Source organism: Charadrius vociferus, unplaced genomic scaffold (genome assembly GCF_000708025.1).
Source record: "Charadrius vociferus isolate BGI_N301 unplaced genomic scaffold, ASM70802v2 scaffold132, whole genome shotgun sequence".
In the NCBI taxonomy this organism is placed as follows: Eukaryota; Metazoa; Chordata; class Aves; order Charadriiformes; family Charadriidae; genus Charadrius; species Charadrius vociferus.
This window is the reverse complement of record NW_009647028.1, coordinates 1,467,872-1,485,436: the sequence shown is the minus strand read 5'-3', so window position 1 is coordinate 1,485,436 and position 17,565 is coordinate 1,467,872. Positions and strand designations below refer to the sequence as shown.

The following is a 17,565-nucleotide window of genomic DNA, read 5'->3' as shown; positions in this document are numbered from 1 at the left end:
GGGGGGGTGTCTCAGCATCCCCCCGGGGGTCTCAACACCCCCTCCGGGGGTCTCAGGCACCCCCACCCAAGGGGTCCCAGCATCCCCCCTCCCCGGGGGGTTCCAACCCAGCACACATAGCGGGTACCCCGCGGGCTTCGCTCAGGGATGGCAGGAGATGGAATTAATTAGGGAGGCAGAGTGGATAATAACATGTTTTTTAAAGCGTGTTGTTTGCAGCAGGCTTCTCTGGAGTGGGTTATTTATAGGATGTGTCTGTAACCCAAATAAAGCAGCCGAATTTCACCGTGTGTTGCTCCAGGCTGGTGATGGGTCCCAGGGGGGTGCGGATCCCCCCCACTGATGCTCCCCACGCACCCCCGGCCCCTCCATGGGTGCAGCAGCAATTAGAAGCAAGTCACCAGTTCGAGGACGCCGAGCATCTCCTTCTCCGCAGTGAGACTGGTTAAATGAGCTGGTTTTAACGAGCAGACCCTCGTTAGGGTCCTGCAGCCCCCCCACTGTGCCGTATCCCTCCCGTGGGAGCCCGAGGAGGAGGAGGAGGATGCGGTGCTTCGCAGCGAGCTGGACCAGCTGCTTCATCGCGGCTTCATCCCTGCCCTGGGCTGCTGCAAACAGGCAGCGGGAGCCGGGGCCGTATCCTGAGCAGGGTAGAGGCATGGCAAAGCCATCTCCCAGCCCCAGCCCAGTTGGGAACTGGGAGGGGGGGGTGTCTCAGGCACCCCAGCTCCTGCTCACCCCAAGGGAGCCTGGCGTGGGCTAGCAGGGATGCTACACCAGGAGCAAGGAACCTCCTCTCACCACCTTCTTCTTCCTCCTCCTCTTTTATTGCTCTCAGGTATTTAATATTTGCCCCGGATTTAACCCATCGCTGCCCTCCCGCCTGCAGCTTCCCGACCTCTGAGCTGGGACAGCGGTGGCACCTGCCACCGGCTGAAGATTGTCCCCAAACCTCACCAGGACGGCGCGTGCTTGCAGTGCGTTCCCCCAAACCCCTCATTTAATTCACCAGACGTAGCCGACGGCGGGGTTGCGGCCACGCTCCCCCCTCCGTGCCTCAGTTTCCCTCCTTGCCTTGGGAGAAGCCCCGAAAGCGCCGGCGGGAAGCCGAGCTGGTGGCAGGGAGGATAAATAAACCCCAACGCGTCCCGTGTCTTTCCTACAGCCGCTTTAAAAGGAGAAACACCGCCCACAGCCGTGACAAATGCCTTTGTCTGGTTCACAAGCGGAATAGTTAACAGCCGGAGAGCGGTGGCTGCTTATGCTCCGGAGTGGTAGGTGTATAAATATATAGTGAATAAAATGAATAGTTTTGTTTGTTCTGCTCTTATCTAATTTAATAGCTTCTGGGTGAGCAATTACTCTCTGTAACAAGAGCAAATAAGCAGCATTAGCGTAATTGGTTGAGTATTACTCTGCTTTATGCTATATAATGCAACATTAGGACCTCGGCACTTACTCTTAAAAGAAGGTTTTCCGCTCCGGTCAAGGCTGTGGAGGGATGCTTGGTGTGGGTTAGCCCTGATTTTACCCTCAAAAGCCCAAACCCAGCTCCTTTTTGCCATTCCCAGCTAGGAAGAACTGTTTTGGTTGGGGTTTTTTCCCTGCAGAAGATCTGCAGGATGAAACGTCTCCTGGAAGAAGGGGTGAGAGATCTCCCTGTGGGTCCGGAGGCATCTCACCGTGATGCTCATCCTCTCCCCTAGCCAAAACAAAGCCTGGGCAGCCCAAAAAAACCTCACCCCTGCACACGGCTGGGTTTAAAAAGAGAGAAGGAGGCAAAAAAAAAATAATCACCTGTCAAGAAAGCAAGAGAAATCAGCCCATCATCTTCAGCCGGACCAGCTATGTACACAGGTTTAAATGGTCATTAATGCATCCCTTCCTGCTTGGAATCATATCTGGGTTAATGTCCTCGCCGGCGCGCTCCGTGATGGACATCTCCATTAGGAGCAATTGAAAAAGCGACAAGAACTGTCTGGGGAGAGGAAAAAAAAAAAAAAAAAGAGAGAAATTGGCTTTTGGGTTGGGGAGAGGTGGAAATTTCATATAAATCTGCTTATTTGCTTTGCTGCTGGCGAGGAAAGGGAAGCGGCAGCTCCGGATACGGGTGCGTGCGGAGAAGGAATTGGGAAACGGGAGCCGGAAAAGCTCAAATCACAAGTTTGGGGGTTTTGCTGGGGGGTGAACGAGCACCTTTTTTTTTTTTTTTCCCCTCCACGAACCCCAAATCCTTCTCCCCACACCCCCTGGCAGCTGCTGCATCTTTGCCCCACGGAGGAGACCTTTCCTCCAGCCCTTCATCCCTGGGGAGCAGAAGTAAAGCCCAATCCTTCCAGATGCCCACCTCCCTGTTCCCCTTTGAAATAGTCCCAGCAGCTCCAAGTCTTTCCAGCTGGTCACACTGGTCTTGACAGAGGGAACTGGAAAGCTGGAGGGCGCTTGCCCCAGCCGTGCCTCAGTTTCCCCTCCCTATGGGAGAGAGAGGGGGAGGAAAAGGAGACACGTGGACACCTTGAGTTAGCCCAGAGGGAAAAAGGGGATGTAGCATCCGTCTGGTCCCTTCACCCACATCCCCTCTCTGGGTGGCTCCCATTCCATCCCATCCCATCCCATCCCATCCCATCCCATCCCATCCCATCCCATCCCATCCCACCTTCTATGCACAGGGATAGGCTGAGCCTGACCATAGACACGATGTCACCCCTGGAGAGAGGAACCATGTCCCCGAGCTCCCCCCCACGACAGCCCACCCCCTCGTTAAGGAGGGGGGAAATAAAACAATGGATGAGGAGAAGCTGGGATGGATGGTTTAACCCTATTGCAATGGCCATCTACAGGAGTGGTGGCTCGTCCCCAGGTCCTACGGCAAGAGAGGGATGGCTTGTAAGCAGATGCATTGCTCTGCAAAGGAGCAAACTGGTGCAAACTGGTCCCCAGCAGCATCCGACACAGCCCTGAAGATGCCCAGGTCAAACACGGGCAATTGCCGGACCGAGGAGTTTTGTCACCGCGGGGAAGAGAATGTCTCCAGCGCAGAGAGCCGTGAATTCGTGGCTCCTGTTACCTATACTGGGAGCAGGTGGGGGTCCCAGAGAAAGCCACCTCCTCCCCCAAAAAACAACTGCACCCCACCAAGAGGCCTTTTGAGAGCAAAACACTCGCCGCCTTTAAACCCTTTAAGCGGGGTTAGCTCCCAGCTGGTACGCGGCTGATTATCAATATGCTCCCAGTTATCCCGCAGAAGCCTCCTGACGCCGCGACGCCGCCCGCCCGCCCGTGCCGCCGCATCTAAACCCAGCCCAGAATAGCATCAACCCCAAATCGGCTCACGCTCCTTGACTAACCTTGTTAATCCTACAGAAAAAAATAAAATTAAAAAACCAAACAAAAAAAAAAAACAACCTAGGAGGGTTTTTTTGGGCCACAAGCCCAAAGCCGGCTTCATTTCGATAAAAGCGATTTACACTCTGCTAAATACCCAGAAGCACGCGATGAGGTCAGTGGAAAGAGGTTGGAAAGAGTCGGAAAGATGAGCTGGGGTTTGCTGGGCGGGATGCTGCCGGGCAGCCGGGGCAACGTGGGTCCGTCACGGAGCAGAGGGATGCAGGAATCGCGTTCTTTGAGTTAAGAAAGGCAAATTTTGCAGAGAGAGGGGCGGGGGTAGCTGGATAACCAGTACAATGGGGGGAAATATGTAATACAGAGGAAAAAAAATACGTTTTCGGGTACAGAGCCTGTGTTTCAGTGGCAAACTTCTGGCAAGGAGCGGGGCCGGGAGCATCCCAGACCTGGGATAACACTTCTACCAGCTGAGAGGTGCTGTCTATGTCCGGATGCTGAGACGCCTTCAATCGGGGGCGAATCACCCCAAAATGTAGCTAGCATCTCATTAAACCACGCTGCAGAGCCCGCCGGGTCTCGAGGCTTTACTGGAGCAACCTCTGCCCCTTCTCATGCTGGAGAGACCAGCATGACCAGTCACCAGCATGACCTTCTCCAACCCCAAACCCCAGCCATGCCGTGATGCCCCTTCCCTTCCATCCCACCCCGGCTGCGGGTATTCCCCCCACCGCCACGTGGGCTCCAGGCCGCTGCGGCCCCAGGGAAATCAAGGCAGCTATTTCTGCAGCGCTGCACGAACGCAGTCAATCACTCGCGGCGCGTGAACGTTTAAATGCCTCTCAGGGCTGGAGAAAAAAAACCCGCTGCTGAGATGTTTTTGATCTTCCCCCCACCCTAAATCCCCAGCTCCAGTTCAGGCTTTGCTGCCTTCTCTCCAGGCATGATGATGTCTCCCCAGTCGCAAGCGGCTGCTCAGAGGTGGGTCAGCAAGCACAGACACTGGGACAACCCGAAACAACCCAGTGCAACCCTGGGGCTCAGGGCCAAGGCCACCGAGAAGGATCAGCATCCATCAGATGCATACAGATGGATCAGCATCCATCTCGAGGACCAGACGAGAAAGGACCAGCAGCATCCTCCCCTCCTGCCCAGCGCGGAGGGAATTTGCTTCCGCAGCAGAGAAGGAGCCACCAAAATGCCAGTCCCAGCTCCACACACCGGGTCCCACCACCACCTCCACTGGGTTCCACCTTCCCACCCTCCTGGTGAAACCAGAGGCAGCGCTGCCCATGGGAAAGCAACCCAGTACAGGAGGTGAAGCATCGCCCAGGGAAGGGTGATTCCCCAGGGACTCATTCCCCGATGCCCCAATCGGGGGTGACATCCCCCATGATGGAGCTGCTGCGTGTTCTTCCTCACCAGCATCCCAGGAGGAAAAAAAAAAAAAAAAACCACCATAAAAAAACCCACAGAAAAACCCCAAAACAACCCAAAACCCGACCCCCAAACCGAACCCTGCTGCACGTAACGTGCTTTGAAAGGGAAAAGGAAAGAGGAGGAGGAGAAAGTGAAGCAGCGAGTCTCGGGAAGCGTAATCTTGTTTAAAAAAAAAAAATCTCAGCAGGGACGCGGTGTAATTAATCCTAACAAATTCATCGCGGAACAATCCCTCCGTCGGTTGGGATAAATCAGGAGCTGGCGCCCGTGGCAGCGTCACGAGGAGTTAGCAGGTACCTCTGCATACCTTACAGCAAACGAAGCAGGATGAATCCTCCCCTTTCTGCTGCTGCTGGGGCTGCTCTCACCACCAAAAAGGCATCTGCTTGCGAAGGAGAAGGGGTTTTGCCAGGTTAGCCGGTGGCAAAAGGGGACAGGGATGCTCCAGGCATCCAATTTCCCCCCCCAAGCCGAGACGGGGAGCGGGATGGGGATGCTCCAATGGGCACAGCCAGCCCTCCTCCTCCGCGATGATATTTAGGAAAACGAAGCTGAGTTCTTCCCGGATTTTAGCTACTGGGTGAAACGCATCGAGTAAATACATACACACCAATTTGCTCGGCATTTCTGCAGGGATCGCCTTTTGTCCCTCGTTTCACAGGAGCGGCAGCGCGAGCTAAGCCGGCGTTGACGCGACTGCATTGCTCAGCCTTCCCCGGCTCTTCTCACCCCCACCGCAAGCGAGGAATTCCCTCTGCGAGACAGTTTTTGCCCTAAGGAATGAGCCCTCCATCTAAAATAGGAAGCCTTAAAAACCCTCTTGTGTTTCAGTTGGAGAACGACGTTTGGCTTAAAATACATAGGGGTAAACGTGCTTTGATGTCTCGTGAAGACGGAGAGGGACATCTATGCTTCGTCATCACATTCTGCTTTTTAAGATGTCCCAGGCCAACAAAATAAATGAAACCCCCTCAACTCTGCCAGCTCTTCCTCGCCAGAGCCTGGGAATCACTACTTTTAGCATCCCGGTCGGCCCTGGACCTGCTTTGGGTACCACCGGCATCCCGATGCCCTCAGGTTGCCCTTTCCAGCACAGGAGGGCTTTCCTCCTTGGAGGTTTTCCCAACGTTCCTCTCCTCCTCCCCGCCTCGTCTTATCTCCTAAACGAAGTACGTCAGGCAGCATTAGCTCAGCCTTCCCCTGATCCCTGCCCAGGGAGCATCCCTTGCAAAACAAATCTCTCCGTTGTCAGCAGAAGCGTCTGGAGTGATAAAAGCCGGTCAGCGGTGATGGCTCCGTATGACCAGCCACTGCACGCTCCCAAAACTTATTAGGACCTTGACTGTATCGGCAGATTTTCTGCTAAACCTGCCAGCCTGGGCTGAGGACGAATGAATTCTTCATGCTAGCTGGAGCCTTTTGCTTCTCCTTCTTTAAGCCTCGTGGAGATTTATGGCCCTTCCATGGTTTTTGCCTTTCTGAGAAGATGACAAAGTCCAACCCTTCCTCGCTCCACAGAAAGGCGCATGGTGGCCACTTGCCTCAGTTTCCCCATCTGTAAAAAAAAAAAAAAAAATTAAAAAAAGTGGTAATTTGATAAATTGTAGCAGTTTGGGAACTATTTCTCCATTCCCCACATCCTCGGTGCTAGCAAGACAACAGAAAAAGTAGGAGGGCTCCTGGGCTCAAAGGAGCCCCCCAGATGCATCCAGTTCTGGGCTCCCCAGTTCAAGAAGGACAGGGAACTGCAGGAGAGGGTCCAGCAAAGGGAACGAAGATGATGAGGGGATTGGAACATCTCTCATATGAGGAAAGGCTGAGGGACTTGGGTCTCTTTAGTCTAGAGAAAAGAAGATTGAGGGGGGATCTTATTAATACTTACAAATACTTAAAGGGAGGATGCCAGGGGGATGGGAGCAGTCTTTTTTCAGTGGTGCCCAGTGATAGGACGAGGGGTAATGGGCATAAACTTGAACATAGGAAGTTCCATCTTAACATGAGAAGGAACTTCTTTACTTTGAGGGTAGTGGAGCACTGGAACAGGCTGCCCAGAGAGGTGGTGGAGTCTCCCACTCTGGAGACATTCCAAACCTGCCTGGACGCTGTGCAACTGTGCAACTGCTGTAGGTGACCCTGCTCTGGTGGGGGGGTTGGACTAGATGATCTCCAGAGGTCCCTTCCAACCCTGACCATTCTGTGATTCTGTGATCAGCTCCTCTACATCCAGGTCAACCATGTTCCCACTGGAGGAGGAGGAGGAAGAGGAGAGAAAAAGAAAGCCAGGAACCAGAGACAACCCATCCCCCTGTGCTGTGACCCCAGCTCGGTCCTTGCTTGAGTTTGCAATTCAACAGAGAGGGGCTTTTTCTTCTCCCCCTCCTTTTTTTTTTTTTTTTTTACCCTGGGGGGGTAGGCCCGTGTTTGGGGGGTTTTTTTTTTCTCTTTTTCTTTTTTTCATGCTTTCCTTCAAAAAAACCCCAGCAATTTACAGTTCAGGGACCTCCTGAGTGACAGATTCCTTGGAAGAGGTGATCCCCCATCAGCTGGAGGATAATGAGAACAAACATTCACCGCACGGGTTTTGTTGAGGTGGGCAAGTGCAGGGAGAGAGTCTGTGCAAATAGTAATTGAGATGATCAAAGCCACCGGGGAGCAGGGCTGAGGGATGAGCTGCAGGGAGAAAGATGTCCTTCCCGTGGACCAGGAGCTGGGATGGATGGGGCTGGCTGGAGGGATGTGGGATGCTCAGGGTGCAGGATGCTCGGTGTGCCTGGGCAGAGGGATGCAGGATGCTCAGGATGCAGGATGCTCAGGGTTCCTGGGCAGAGGGATGCGGGATGCTTGGGATTCAGGATGCTCGGGCTGCCTGGGCAGAGCGATGCAGGATGCTCAGGGTGCTCGGGCAGAGGGATGCAGGATGCTCAGGGTGCAGGATGCTCAGGGTGCCCGGGCAGAGGGATGCAGGATGCTCAGGGTGCTCGGGCAGAGGGATGCAGGATGCTCAGGATGCAGGATGCTCAGGGTTCCTGGGCAGAGGGATGCAGGATGCTTGGGACTCAGGATGCTCGGGGTGCAGGATGCTCAGGGTGCCCGAGCAGAGGGATGCAGGATGCTCAGGATGCAGGATGCTCAGGATGCAGGATGCTCAGGATGCAGGATGCTCAGGACGCAGGATGCTCAGGGTGCCCGAGCAGAGGGATGCAGGATGCTCGGGGTGCCTGGACAGAGGGATGCAGGATGCTCAGGGTGCAGGATGCTCAGGGTGCCCAGGCAGAGGGATGCAGGATGCTCAGGATGCAGGATGCTCAGGGTTCCCGGGCAGAGGGATACGGGATGCTCGGGATTCAGGATGCTCAGGGTGCCCGGGCAGAGGGATGCAGGATGCTCAGGGTGCAGGATGCTCAGGGTGCCCAGGCAGAGGGATGCAGGATGCTCAGGATGCAGGATGCTCAGGGTTCCCGGGCAGAGGGATGCGGGATGCTCGGGATTCAGGATGCTCAGGGTGCCCGGGCAGAGGGATGCAGGATGCTCAGGGTGCAGGATGCTCAGGGTGCCCAGGCAGAGGGATGCGGGATGTTCAGGGTGCCTGGGCAGAAGGATGCAGGATGTTCGGGGTGCCCGGGCAGAGAGATGCGGGATGCTTGGGATGCAGGATGCTTGGGGTGCCTGGGCAGAGGGATGCAGGATGCTCAGGATGCCTGGGCAGCGGGATGCGGGATGCTCGGGGTGCCTGGGCAGCGGGATGCGGGATGCTCGGGGTGCCTTGGCAGAGGGATGCAGGACGCTCGGGGTGCCTGGGCAGATGCAGGATAGGTAGGGGTGGCAAAGGATGGGACATTAATGTGCACTCACCTCCCACAGCCTCCAGACATCATCAAAGGACTTGAACACGCACTGGAAGGAGAAGCAAAACCAGGGGACCAGTGAGTGAACAACTTGCAGGCCTTTTCCTTCTGAAAGATGAAGAAAGCAAACCCCAGGTCACAGAAGATGAGGTAGTTTAAAGGCAAACAGGAGCAGTTGCGAGCCATGGGGATGGGAGGTAAAAGCCAAGCCAACCCACCCAGAGAAAATCAGACTGGAGGAGAGGGAACATTTTCTGCCCTAACAGCATCATCAGGACATGAGAACGGCTGGCTCGTGGAAGGACAGCCTGGGAGAGCTTAACGCCTGCAGCTTCAGCTCCTTCTTCATGCAACTCACAGACTAAAGGAGATAAATTCAGAAGAGCAAGTGCAAAGTGCTAAGGTCTTCCAGAGCTTCCACGGAGCCATCTCAGAAGAGCCAAGATGCGTAACCCCTGCTCAGTGGACCTGGCCCATGTCCTAAGCCTATTTAGCAGGTGACATCAATCACTGTGCCAATATTTACTCTCCTTTGCTGGCACCCTCTCGAAATCACACTGCTGGATCTATGGAGGTGTTTCGAGCTGGATCTGTGGAGGTGCTGAGGAGGCTTGGGACTCACCCAGGTGTTTCGCAAAGGTGGGATCCATAAATGCAACTGAGGTCTTCAACATGAAGCTCTCCCCCACACCTACGTTCATCACACAGCTGTGCTCCTGGGGGAGATGGAAAGCAGAAACCCATGGCAGGGAAATGTCCCATGGCCCAGCTTGTTCATAGCCACAGAGGCCAAAGTCCGGATCGTAGAGGATTCAACCCCTTCATTATGACTCCATCCTCTGCAGGGATCAGCATTGCCTGGGCAATTTGGATGAGGGCCACCCCAAACTCATGGAGAGGTGGCTGGTGGGATGCAGAGGGGAGCTGAAGGCTGTAGGTGGCTGTTTCCCCCAGGGTGGGAGGACACCAGGCCAGAAGCAATTTTGGACTTTTACCACCTGGGCTGTTTGATCCAAGGAAGAAACACCCAGAAACTTACTGTTTTCTGGAGGAAGAACTGGAAGAGCCAATAGACCTCATGTTCCCTCTCGACCAGGAGATGGAAGAGCTGGAGCATCTCACAAAAGCCTTGCTGCTACTCTGCCAAGAGAAAGAGGTCATCATGTTCGTTATACTGGAGGGCAGAGATGAGATTGGCACTGCTGGATGCCAGTGGGAAAGGTCCTCCCTGTAAAAGCCCCTCAGGGCCACATGGGACCTGCTGCCCCCCTGCCCGCTCTCCAGCCTCTACGTTGCACAGCAGGAGGATCTTCTCCAGCTGCTTCTTGTCCACCACTCTTTGGCCTCATCTCACGTGCAGTCTCTGCAGGTCCGAGCCTGGAGGAAGAGACACCTGCTCACTTTGGACATTTGGAGCAGCACGTTCATACCAGGCTGCTTCCCACCATCGCACCCCGCACACATAAACACCTTTGGGAAAAAGAAACAACTTCACGGGCCAAACAAGCTTGAGACAGAGCAAAGCTGATTTCTTTACCTGGAGGACTCAAGGGGGCTCCAAGACAGCTCTCCTACCCTGATTTTGGCAGAGGATTTTCTCCTGGTCCAGGAGTCCCACCATCCCTGCTGCCCCAAAGTTTTACCTGCACGCTTGCTGACATCTACAAGAACTTTTAGCTCCGAGCAATGTGTGTAACAGCCTCACCTCCACCCCCCCAGCTCTCTAAGCAGTTCATTTCTTGCAGACAGTTGGAGAGTGAGCTACTTTTTCATCCAGTCATGGAAAAAAAAAAAAAAAGGGAGCAAGGAGAGGTATCTGGCTGAATGCATGACATTTTTCTAAGGTCTTCTCCAGCCGGATGCAGCATCTTTCATTTCTAAAGCAGCGACTTCGTCACAGCAAGGTGCTTGAAAAAAAAGAAAAAACAAAAAAACCCACAAAACAAACCCCAAATCTTACCTTCTTGCTTCGGCTGGGTTGATTTATGCAGGTTACATTGATTTGTAACATAAATTTTGCAAGATCATTTCGTATTCCTTTTGTTGTACAACTTGGAGAAGCCTAAATGGGAATCTGAATATAATAACACTCTTCACTGAAGTACGCGCCTTTCATCCACCAATAAAATAAGAAAAAAAAAAAAAAAAGGGCCCGGAGGTTCTCTCCTTGCTCCCAGCTTCTCTCTAATGACATCTCTATCTCCTGTCTTTCTATATATAATTCCCTCTCTCTGGGTCACTTGACCCACTGCTGCACAGCCGATGGCTCCAGGCGATGCTGTAGCGGGTGCCAGATCTAGCAGTCAAACGCCGCAGCTCACGGTGAGAAAAGAGGGAGAAAAACGCCATAAATTGGAATGGCTGTGGGGATTTTCAGGTGCTTGGAAATATAACGACGTGTGCTGGGGCTGGGCCAGCCAGGGAGTAGCATGGGTGGCTGCTGGTGGGTTGCCATCCCTCACCCTGCCAGCGCCGTGGGGCAAAGACACCCATCCCAGTATCTCAACTGGGTAAAAAATCCAGCATTGATAGCCCCGGTCCTGATGCAGCTGATGGAGAGGAGGGAGGATTTCATTGCGGCCTCTCTCCCCGGTCCCGGCACACGGTTTCAAAAGCAGCTTAAGGCAATGTAAAACCTTCAGATGGTCTTTGGTGGTGTTGACCCCATCCTTCCTGCAAGGACCAGTTGCCAGCCAGATTAGGGAGCTGGTCAGGCTTGCAGCTAGGTCTGTGCGTGTCTACAGGGTTAGTCATCCTGCAGCCAGCTGGACACTGAAACTCAAGTCACTGTAACCCCACCAGGGATCACACGGTCATAGAACGGTTTAGGTTGGAAGGGACCTTGAATCTCATCAAGTTCCACCCCACTGCCATAGGGGGACACCTCCCACCAGCCCAGGTTGCTCAAAGCCCTGTCCAACCTGGCCTTGAACACCTCCAGGGATGGGGCAGCCACAGCTTCTCTGGACAACATGTTCCAGTGTCTCACCGCCCTCACAGTGAAGAACTTCTTCCTAATATCTAATCTAAATCTCCTCTCTTCCAGTTTGAAGCCATTCCCCCTTGTCCCATCACTACATGCCCTTGTAAAAAGTCCCTCCCCAGCTCTCCTGTAGGCCCCCTTTAGGGACTGGAAGGCCGCAGTGAGGTCCCTCCCCACTGCCATTGGCACTTACTGATGAAGCTGCAGATGTCGGAGAAACCCCTGTGCCGTGTCTCCAGCAAGAGCTGGATGTTGCCCTACATCTTGCACAGCCCAGCCTAACTCTGCCTGCAAGGAGGGACACGGCTAAAAAGCTACCCCAAGTCTTGGGCCAAAATAGGATTTTTTATCGATTTTTTTCCCCCCTGTTTCAAACCCAGAGGGGTGTGAAGGATGGAGGGACAGACGTACCTCCGAGTGTTGTTGACCACAAGCATCTCATCTTGGGAGCTGCCCGATGAGGAATTTCCATGCCTCTGGCTGCAGGGAGGATGCCAGGCCTTGGGGATGACAACACAGCACCTTGGGCACCCCATTCACGTCCCCAGGGATGGCTTTGGGGCCATCATCTGCTCTTGTGGCCCAACAGACCCACATGAAGGTAGCAATGTCCCAAGCCACGCTACTTGGACAAGCAGTTTCAGGGCTTCCTGCTAAAGCAGCCCCAGTTTACAAGTTCATTTAAACCCAAAGACACCAGCAGAGGAGTTTTCAGCCCAGATTTGCCTGTTCCCAGATGCGCTGGTGCTCCCTGGTGCCACAAGAAGGGAGGGGGCTCACAGGATGCTGCAGGAGCACGGACGGCGGCTGCACCCCCTTGCAATGGGGTGAGATGCTCGGCACTTTTGCAAGATCAACCCCACGTCGTGGCCCCTCTTGGACAACAAACCTCCATTTTCAAGGAGGCAGGAGCATCTTCTCCCCCACCTCCCCTTCCCCTGGGTCCCAGAGCTGATGGGTCTAAGAAGCCACCCTGCCAAAAAGGACCATCCTCAGCCTCCACGCCACCAACAAGCCAACCCCAGTCTCCCCAGATGCTTTCCACACGCGACCTTTAAGCCCAGACTGGAAAATTTCTCGCTACCAACCCGGCGAGGGGGGAAGCAGACTGTTTTCGCAGCTCTCTGCAAGTGTGACAAGGTGTTTGGGTTCATCTCGAAGCTCTCCCGGCTGCTTTCTGGGGGATGAAAAGCTGTTTTTAGAGGCTTTAAAAAAAAAAAAAAAAAAAGGAAAAAAGGAGGGAATAATAAAAAAAAAAAGGTGTTTCACCATAAGAATCCATTCTCCCTCGCTGGGCAAAGCTGACTAATTTGTAAACTGCGAGAAAAGAATAAAAAGAAACTAGTGAGCGAGAAATGCCAGATGAGGATAAGCGCAGAGCATCACTAGGCAAAGGGACGCTGGGTCCTCAAGGACTTCTCATTCTCCTAGGAAAAAAAACAGAGGAGGAAAAAGGAAACTTTCTGGGGGCGGCTTCCCCTTCACGTGCCACCCAGGTGGACCTCCTGTGAGGTTGGGGACCCACTGGAGCCACCTCACCCTCTTGGTGGGCCTTTTTTTGGCTCTCTACAAGCAAGAGGAGAGCGGGGTCAGCCGGGCAAGGGTGGAAAAAGCTCCCCTGGGTTACCACCATCCTAAGGTTCATAAACCACATCAGCAACCTACTTGGCTTCGACACAGCTCCTATTGACCCCGTACCCCAAATCCCTCGGTGGGAAAAAGCAGCAGCGAGCCTACAGCCGTCCATTTAATTCCAGCCCGAGCCCGCTTTTAGCGGAAGATAAAAGGCGAGCGCAGCATGGCTAATTAGAAACGACCAGAGAGGAAGAATTAAAGGGATGAAAACCAGGAGAGGAAACGGTATCGGAATCTGAAATTTCTGCATCCAGCAGAAGAAACACTTAATAACATGACTCCTGGGGTCCAAAGACAGGTCCTGGAGGAAGGGCTGCGCAGGTAGCAGGGCGTGGGAACACCACGGATGATGCTGCCCGGCTCTTTGAAGGGAGGGGGAGCCGGGAAATTAACTCTCTGTTTGTTTTTTTTTTTTAAACCCAACACCAAACCGAAGGGAAACAAGAGTGAATTTGCACTTCTTGCGCTTCTGCTCCTTTCTCACAAAAGGGTGGGATTCAGCAGAAGGTTGGCCATCCTGGGGGCAAAGAGACCCTGTCCCCGTCACTAGCACCCGCGTGGCAGTTCTGCCACCTCGGGGCTCTGGGACTGGAGAAACACAGCGCAGAAAACCCAGGTGAATCAGGTCAAGGCGTTATTTCCAAGCCAGGAAACCTAAACTGGAACATGCCCAAAACCCCGAGTGATGCCACCTTGGCCACATTTGGCCAATGATCTTTCAGATCATGTCCTCAAAACACTTTTATGGCGTGTTTTAATCACCTTGTGTATATAACAGTTGGGCTTTCATCTCCCAAGGAAATCCCCTGGGCTGGAAATAGCATCTGGGGGAGTTTTATGAAGAGGTACGGTGTAGGCTTGCCCAGTTTTTACTCCTCTCCAAGTGGAGTAACAGGCAAGGACCAGGAGGGCTGTCCACACCTGGGGAGCTCCATGTACCAGCAGGGAGAAGGAGGGATGAGCTGGGAGATGTTGGTTTGGGAGGAGGCACTCACCACCTCCCAGCTCTGCAGCCATGCCAATGCATCACCTGCTCCAAAGAGGAGAAGAGGGGAGGGGATCACACCCCTGCGGGGCAGAGATGTGCCGATGGATGCTGTGAGGTCACGGGGACAGGAGTTCACCGAGGTATGAGGTGACGAGGCATTCTCAGCCAGCATCTCCTCTCCAACCCAAATCTAAGCCCCTAGGCAAGGAACTAAAGGTGCCCGAGTCGTTTAGCATCTCTTGGGTTTGCTGATGACCCATTTACAATGGCTTTGGTAGATCTCAGTCTACATCCCATGTATAATGTGATTACAAGGCTGTGTAATTGCTGCATAATTGTCCTTCTTCCTGAGGCTGGTGCACCCTGGGGTTCCAGCCTCCCAATCTTAATTAAAAAGAATAAATCTTAATCCATCTCAACTGCAATTTCAGAGCTGGGAGGGGGCGGGGGAAGGGGTAGGGTCCCTCAGCACACAACCAACCTTTGGGATGTAAAGGGAAAATGAACCCATGTGGGGAAATAAGCCTGACAAAGGTCTCGGAGGTGACTTACCCCATCTTTAGGGGTCTAACTGAGGAGTTTTTTAAACAGTACTTTAACTCCTCAGCTGCTGATCATTTGGGAGAGCAAAGCCTCAAGAAGAACAAAGCCTCAAGAAGAGCAAAGCCATCCACTGGCCCACTACAGAGCATTTTCAAGCAGCCAGGCATCCTCTTCCCTGCATTTTACAGAGGAGGAAAACAGAGCAGAGCTGCTTGCCATCCTCCAACTGCCGGAAGGTAGGAGTAGATCACCCTTCTCTTGTCCTTGAATTCAAGGGAGTGATGTCCCATCTCATTTTTCTCAGCAAAAGTTTGCAGAGGAGTTTGAGAGCCCCAAATTCTCCTTTCGCCCACCCACTCACAGCCCTTTCCGTTACAGAAATGTGCCGACCCATGGGACCAGGGCAGTGGGGTGCAAACCAGCTCCTGCCTGGAAAGCCAGAAGCCGTGTCAGTGATGGGGGCAGAGCTAATAAAGCTTTGCCATGATCTGGCCACCAAGTTGCTAGCACCCAGGGAACCCAAGGACGAGGAGAAAGGGCTTTCCAAGAGAAGAGTTTTCCAAGGCAGGCATCTGGAAAGGACGGCTGAAGGGGAAACTAGGAGTGAAGGTAGGACTTAAGGACACTGTGAAGGAGCAGAAGCCACCCCAAGGAATTTGCAGATGCCTGCTGAATGTGAGCTGCCCCACATGGAGAGCCTGCTCCTGGAAATAAAGTCTGTGCCTTGGCCTCCTACCTGCTGAAGTGGTGGGTCAGACATCCGGATGGTGGCTGAAGAAAAAAATAGGGAGAAAACCACCACCACTTGGGTAAGAGGGGCAAAACAAAGAAAAGAAAAGCAACCAAAAAGGCAGATAGATGTAGTCAGGAAGAGTCTCTCTCACTCCTCCAGTGCAGAGCCCGGATACGTGGTGGGAGCCTGCAAAGCCCGGCTGGTTCAGCTGCAGGCAACTGTAAATTAATTAGTCCGCCCTTGTTATTCCAAACGAACCACCGGTCATCTGAGATACACAGCTGCAAACACCCAGGATGGCATGAGAGAGATGCTCGGGCAAGTGTCACCCAAGGGAAGGTCTGCCCACAGTCCCCGTATCCCTCCTGTATCCTCTCATCTAGGACCGGGAGAGTTGCCCCAGTAGCCCCGGTGCTCTCAGAGAAAAGCCACCCAGAGAGCAGGGCTTGCACCTGGAGAGCTAAAATGATGTTAGATGGTGCAGCACACGAAAGAAGAAAGGTCTAGGTACAAAGAAATGCTCTTTCAGAGCCATCTTGTTGAGGAGTAACTTGGTCAGATCTTATCTCCTGTATTGACTACTTTGTCTTCACTTCTGAGACTGGCAAGGATCTGCCCCACTCGGTGTCCAGGGAAACCTAAGCAAGTTGCAAAAGGGCTAAGAAAGAGTGAAATGAGGAGGAAAAGAAAAAGTGTGATCCCAAGAAGCTTTGGAGAGAGCTGATGGAGGAGGAGAACTCAGCTAATTACATCCTCACCGCTTCCCAATCAATTTTTAATGAAAAAATAACGCTCTTTTCCAGTTATTTAACATAGAAAGGAAAAGCTCTGGAGATTGCCACACCATCCCCCAATATCTACTGTGTTTCAAGACTACTCAGAGGTAAAGTAAAGCCTTTTCCAGACAGGTCCTGACCTTGGGAGGCAGGACCAGAAGTGAAATCAATCTCACACAGACTGAGGAAATGCTCTTTAAAGCGGAGGCAGGGAGATGGGAACTCACAGGGGTCAAGTGGTGAAGTCTCCTGGGAGGAGACTTGCCAAGCAGGCCCGAGTTGGAGGCTGAAGTAGAGTTTTCTATTTAACACAAGGATGAGCCTCGATTCCTCAGGGCTCTGAAAGCAATGAGAGAGCCTCGCCTAGCACAGGACCATGGGAAGGCAGATGGGGCCACAAACCGAGAGCGGCCAGTACCCGCAAACACCACCTCCATCATCCAGGAGAACCCCCAGGATGGACCCACGTCATCTCCTGGGTACCTCCGTATCCATGTCATCTGGCGCAGCGTGGTGATGGGCATTTAGTATCACGGACCATGAATTCTACCTCCCTGCGACATGCCCTTATGGTCTAACCTCCTTCTTTGAACGATTCCTTCGCCCAGAGGACAACAGGGTACTGTAGCTGGGGTCTCAGCATTGCAACTCAGCTCCTTTCCAAACCCTCTGAGCAAGGCCTTCCTGGAGCCAGAGGAGGAGGTAACCCATCATAAGCCATCCACCAGGAAAAACTTCACTCACCCCTGGAGGTGAAGCAAAAACCGAGGGTAGACGTAGGGAGCAAAACCCACCGTGATTTGTTCAAAAAAGATGGAGACAAATTCTAAAACTCTGGTTTCAAGATAGGAGGGCATCAATCCATCCCCTTTCAAACCAGCCGGACCCGTCACCACCGAGTCCTGGCCTGGGATGCCACACCTCTGCGCCAACACAACGGAGCTGAACAACGGGTTTTGGAAAGAAGCCCTGTCTTTGTTTTAAAACTTCTTCCCGCTGATGTCTTTTGGTTCTTGCCTTGTGAAGAAGAGTAATCGTTCCCTGCTTGCCCTTCGCCGCCGCTCAGGTTTTTATAGACCTCTGTCACCAACCCCATCCATCATCCCTTCGCTATGCTGATGAGGGCCGGGTTATTTAAGCTTTCCTCGTACACAAGCCGTTCCACCCCTCTGATCTCCCTTGCCACCCCTCTAAATTGCGGCCCAGTGAGCTCCGATCCTCAGCACAGCAGCCGGCAGCCACAAGACACGCGTGAGAAAGATGAGGGCACCGTGCTACAT

The 17,565-nt window shown here is 53.3% G+C and overlaps 1 protein-coding gene across 1 annotated transcript in view; it reads right to left on the bottom strand.

Moving 5' to 3' along the window:
* The window catches only part of TBC1D21 (TBC1 domain family, member 21), a 19,251-nt gene extending 2,442 nt beyond the window's left edge, over positions 1 to 16,809 (bottom strand). Inside the window, 5 exon segments of the mRNA XM_009895583.1 lie at positions 8,635 to 8,735; positions 9,250 to 9,343; positions 9,667 to 9,762; positions 9,901 to 10,004; positions 16,704 to 16,809. Of these exon segments, the coding sequence (XP_009893885.1) occupies positions 8,635 to 8,735; positions 9,250 to 9,343; positions 9,667 to 9,762; positions 9,901 to 10,004; positions 16,704 to 16,809 (501 nt within the window).
* Positions 16,810 to 17,565: the final 756 nt, after the last annotated feature.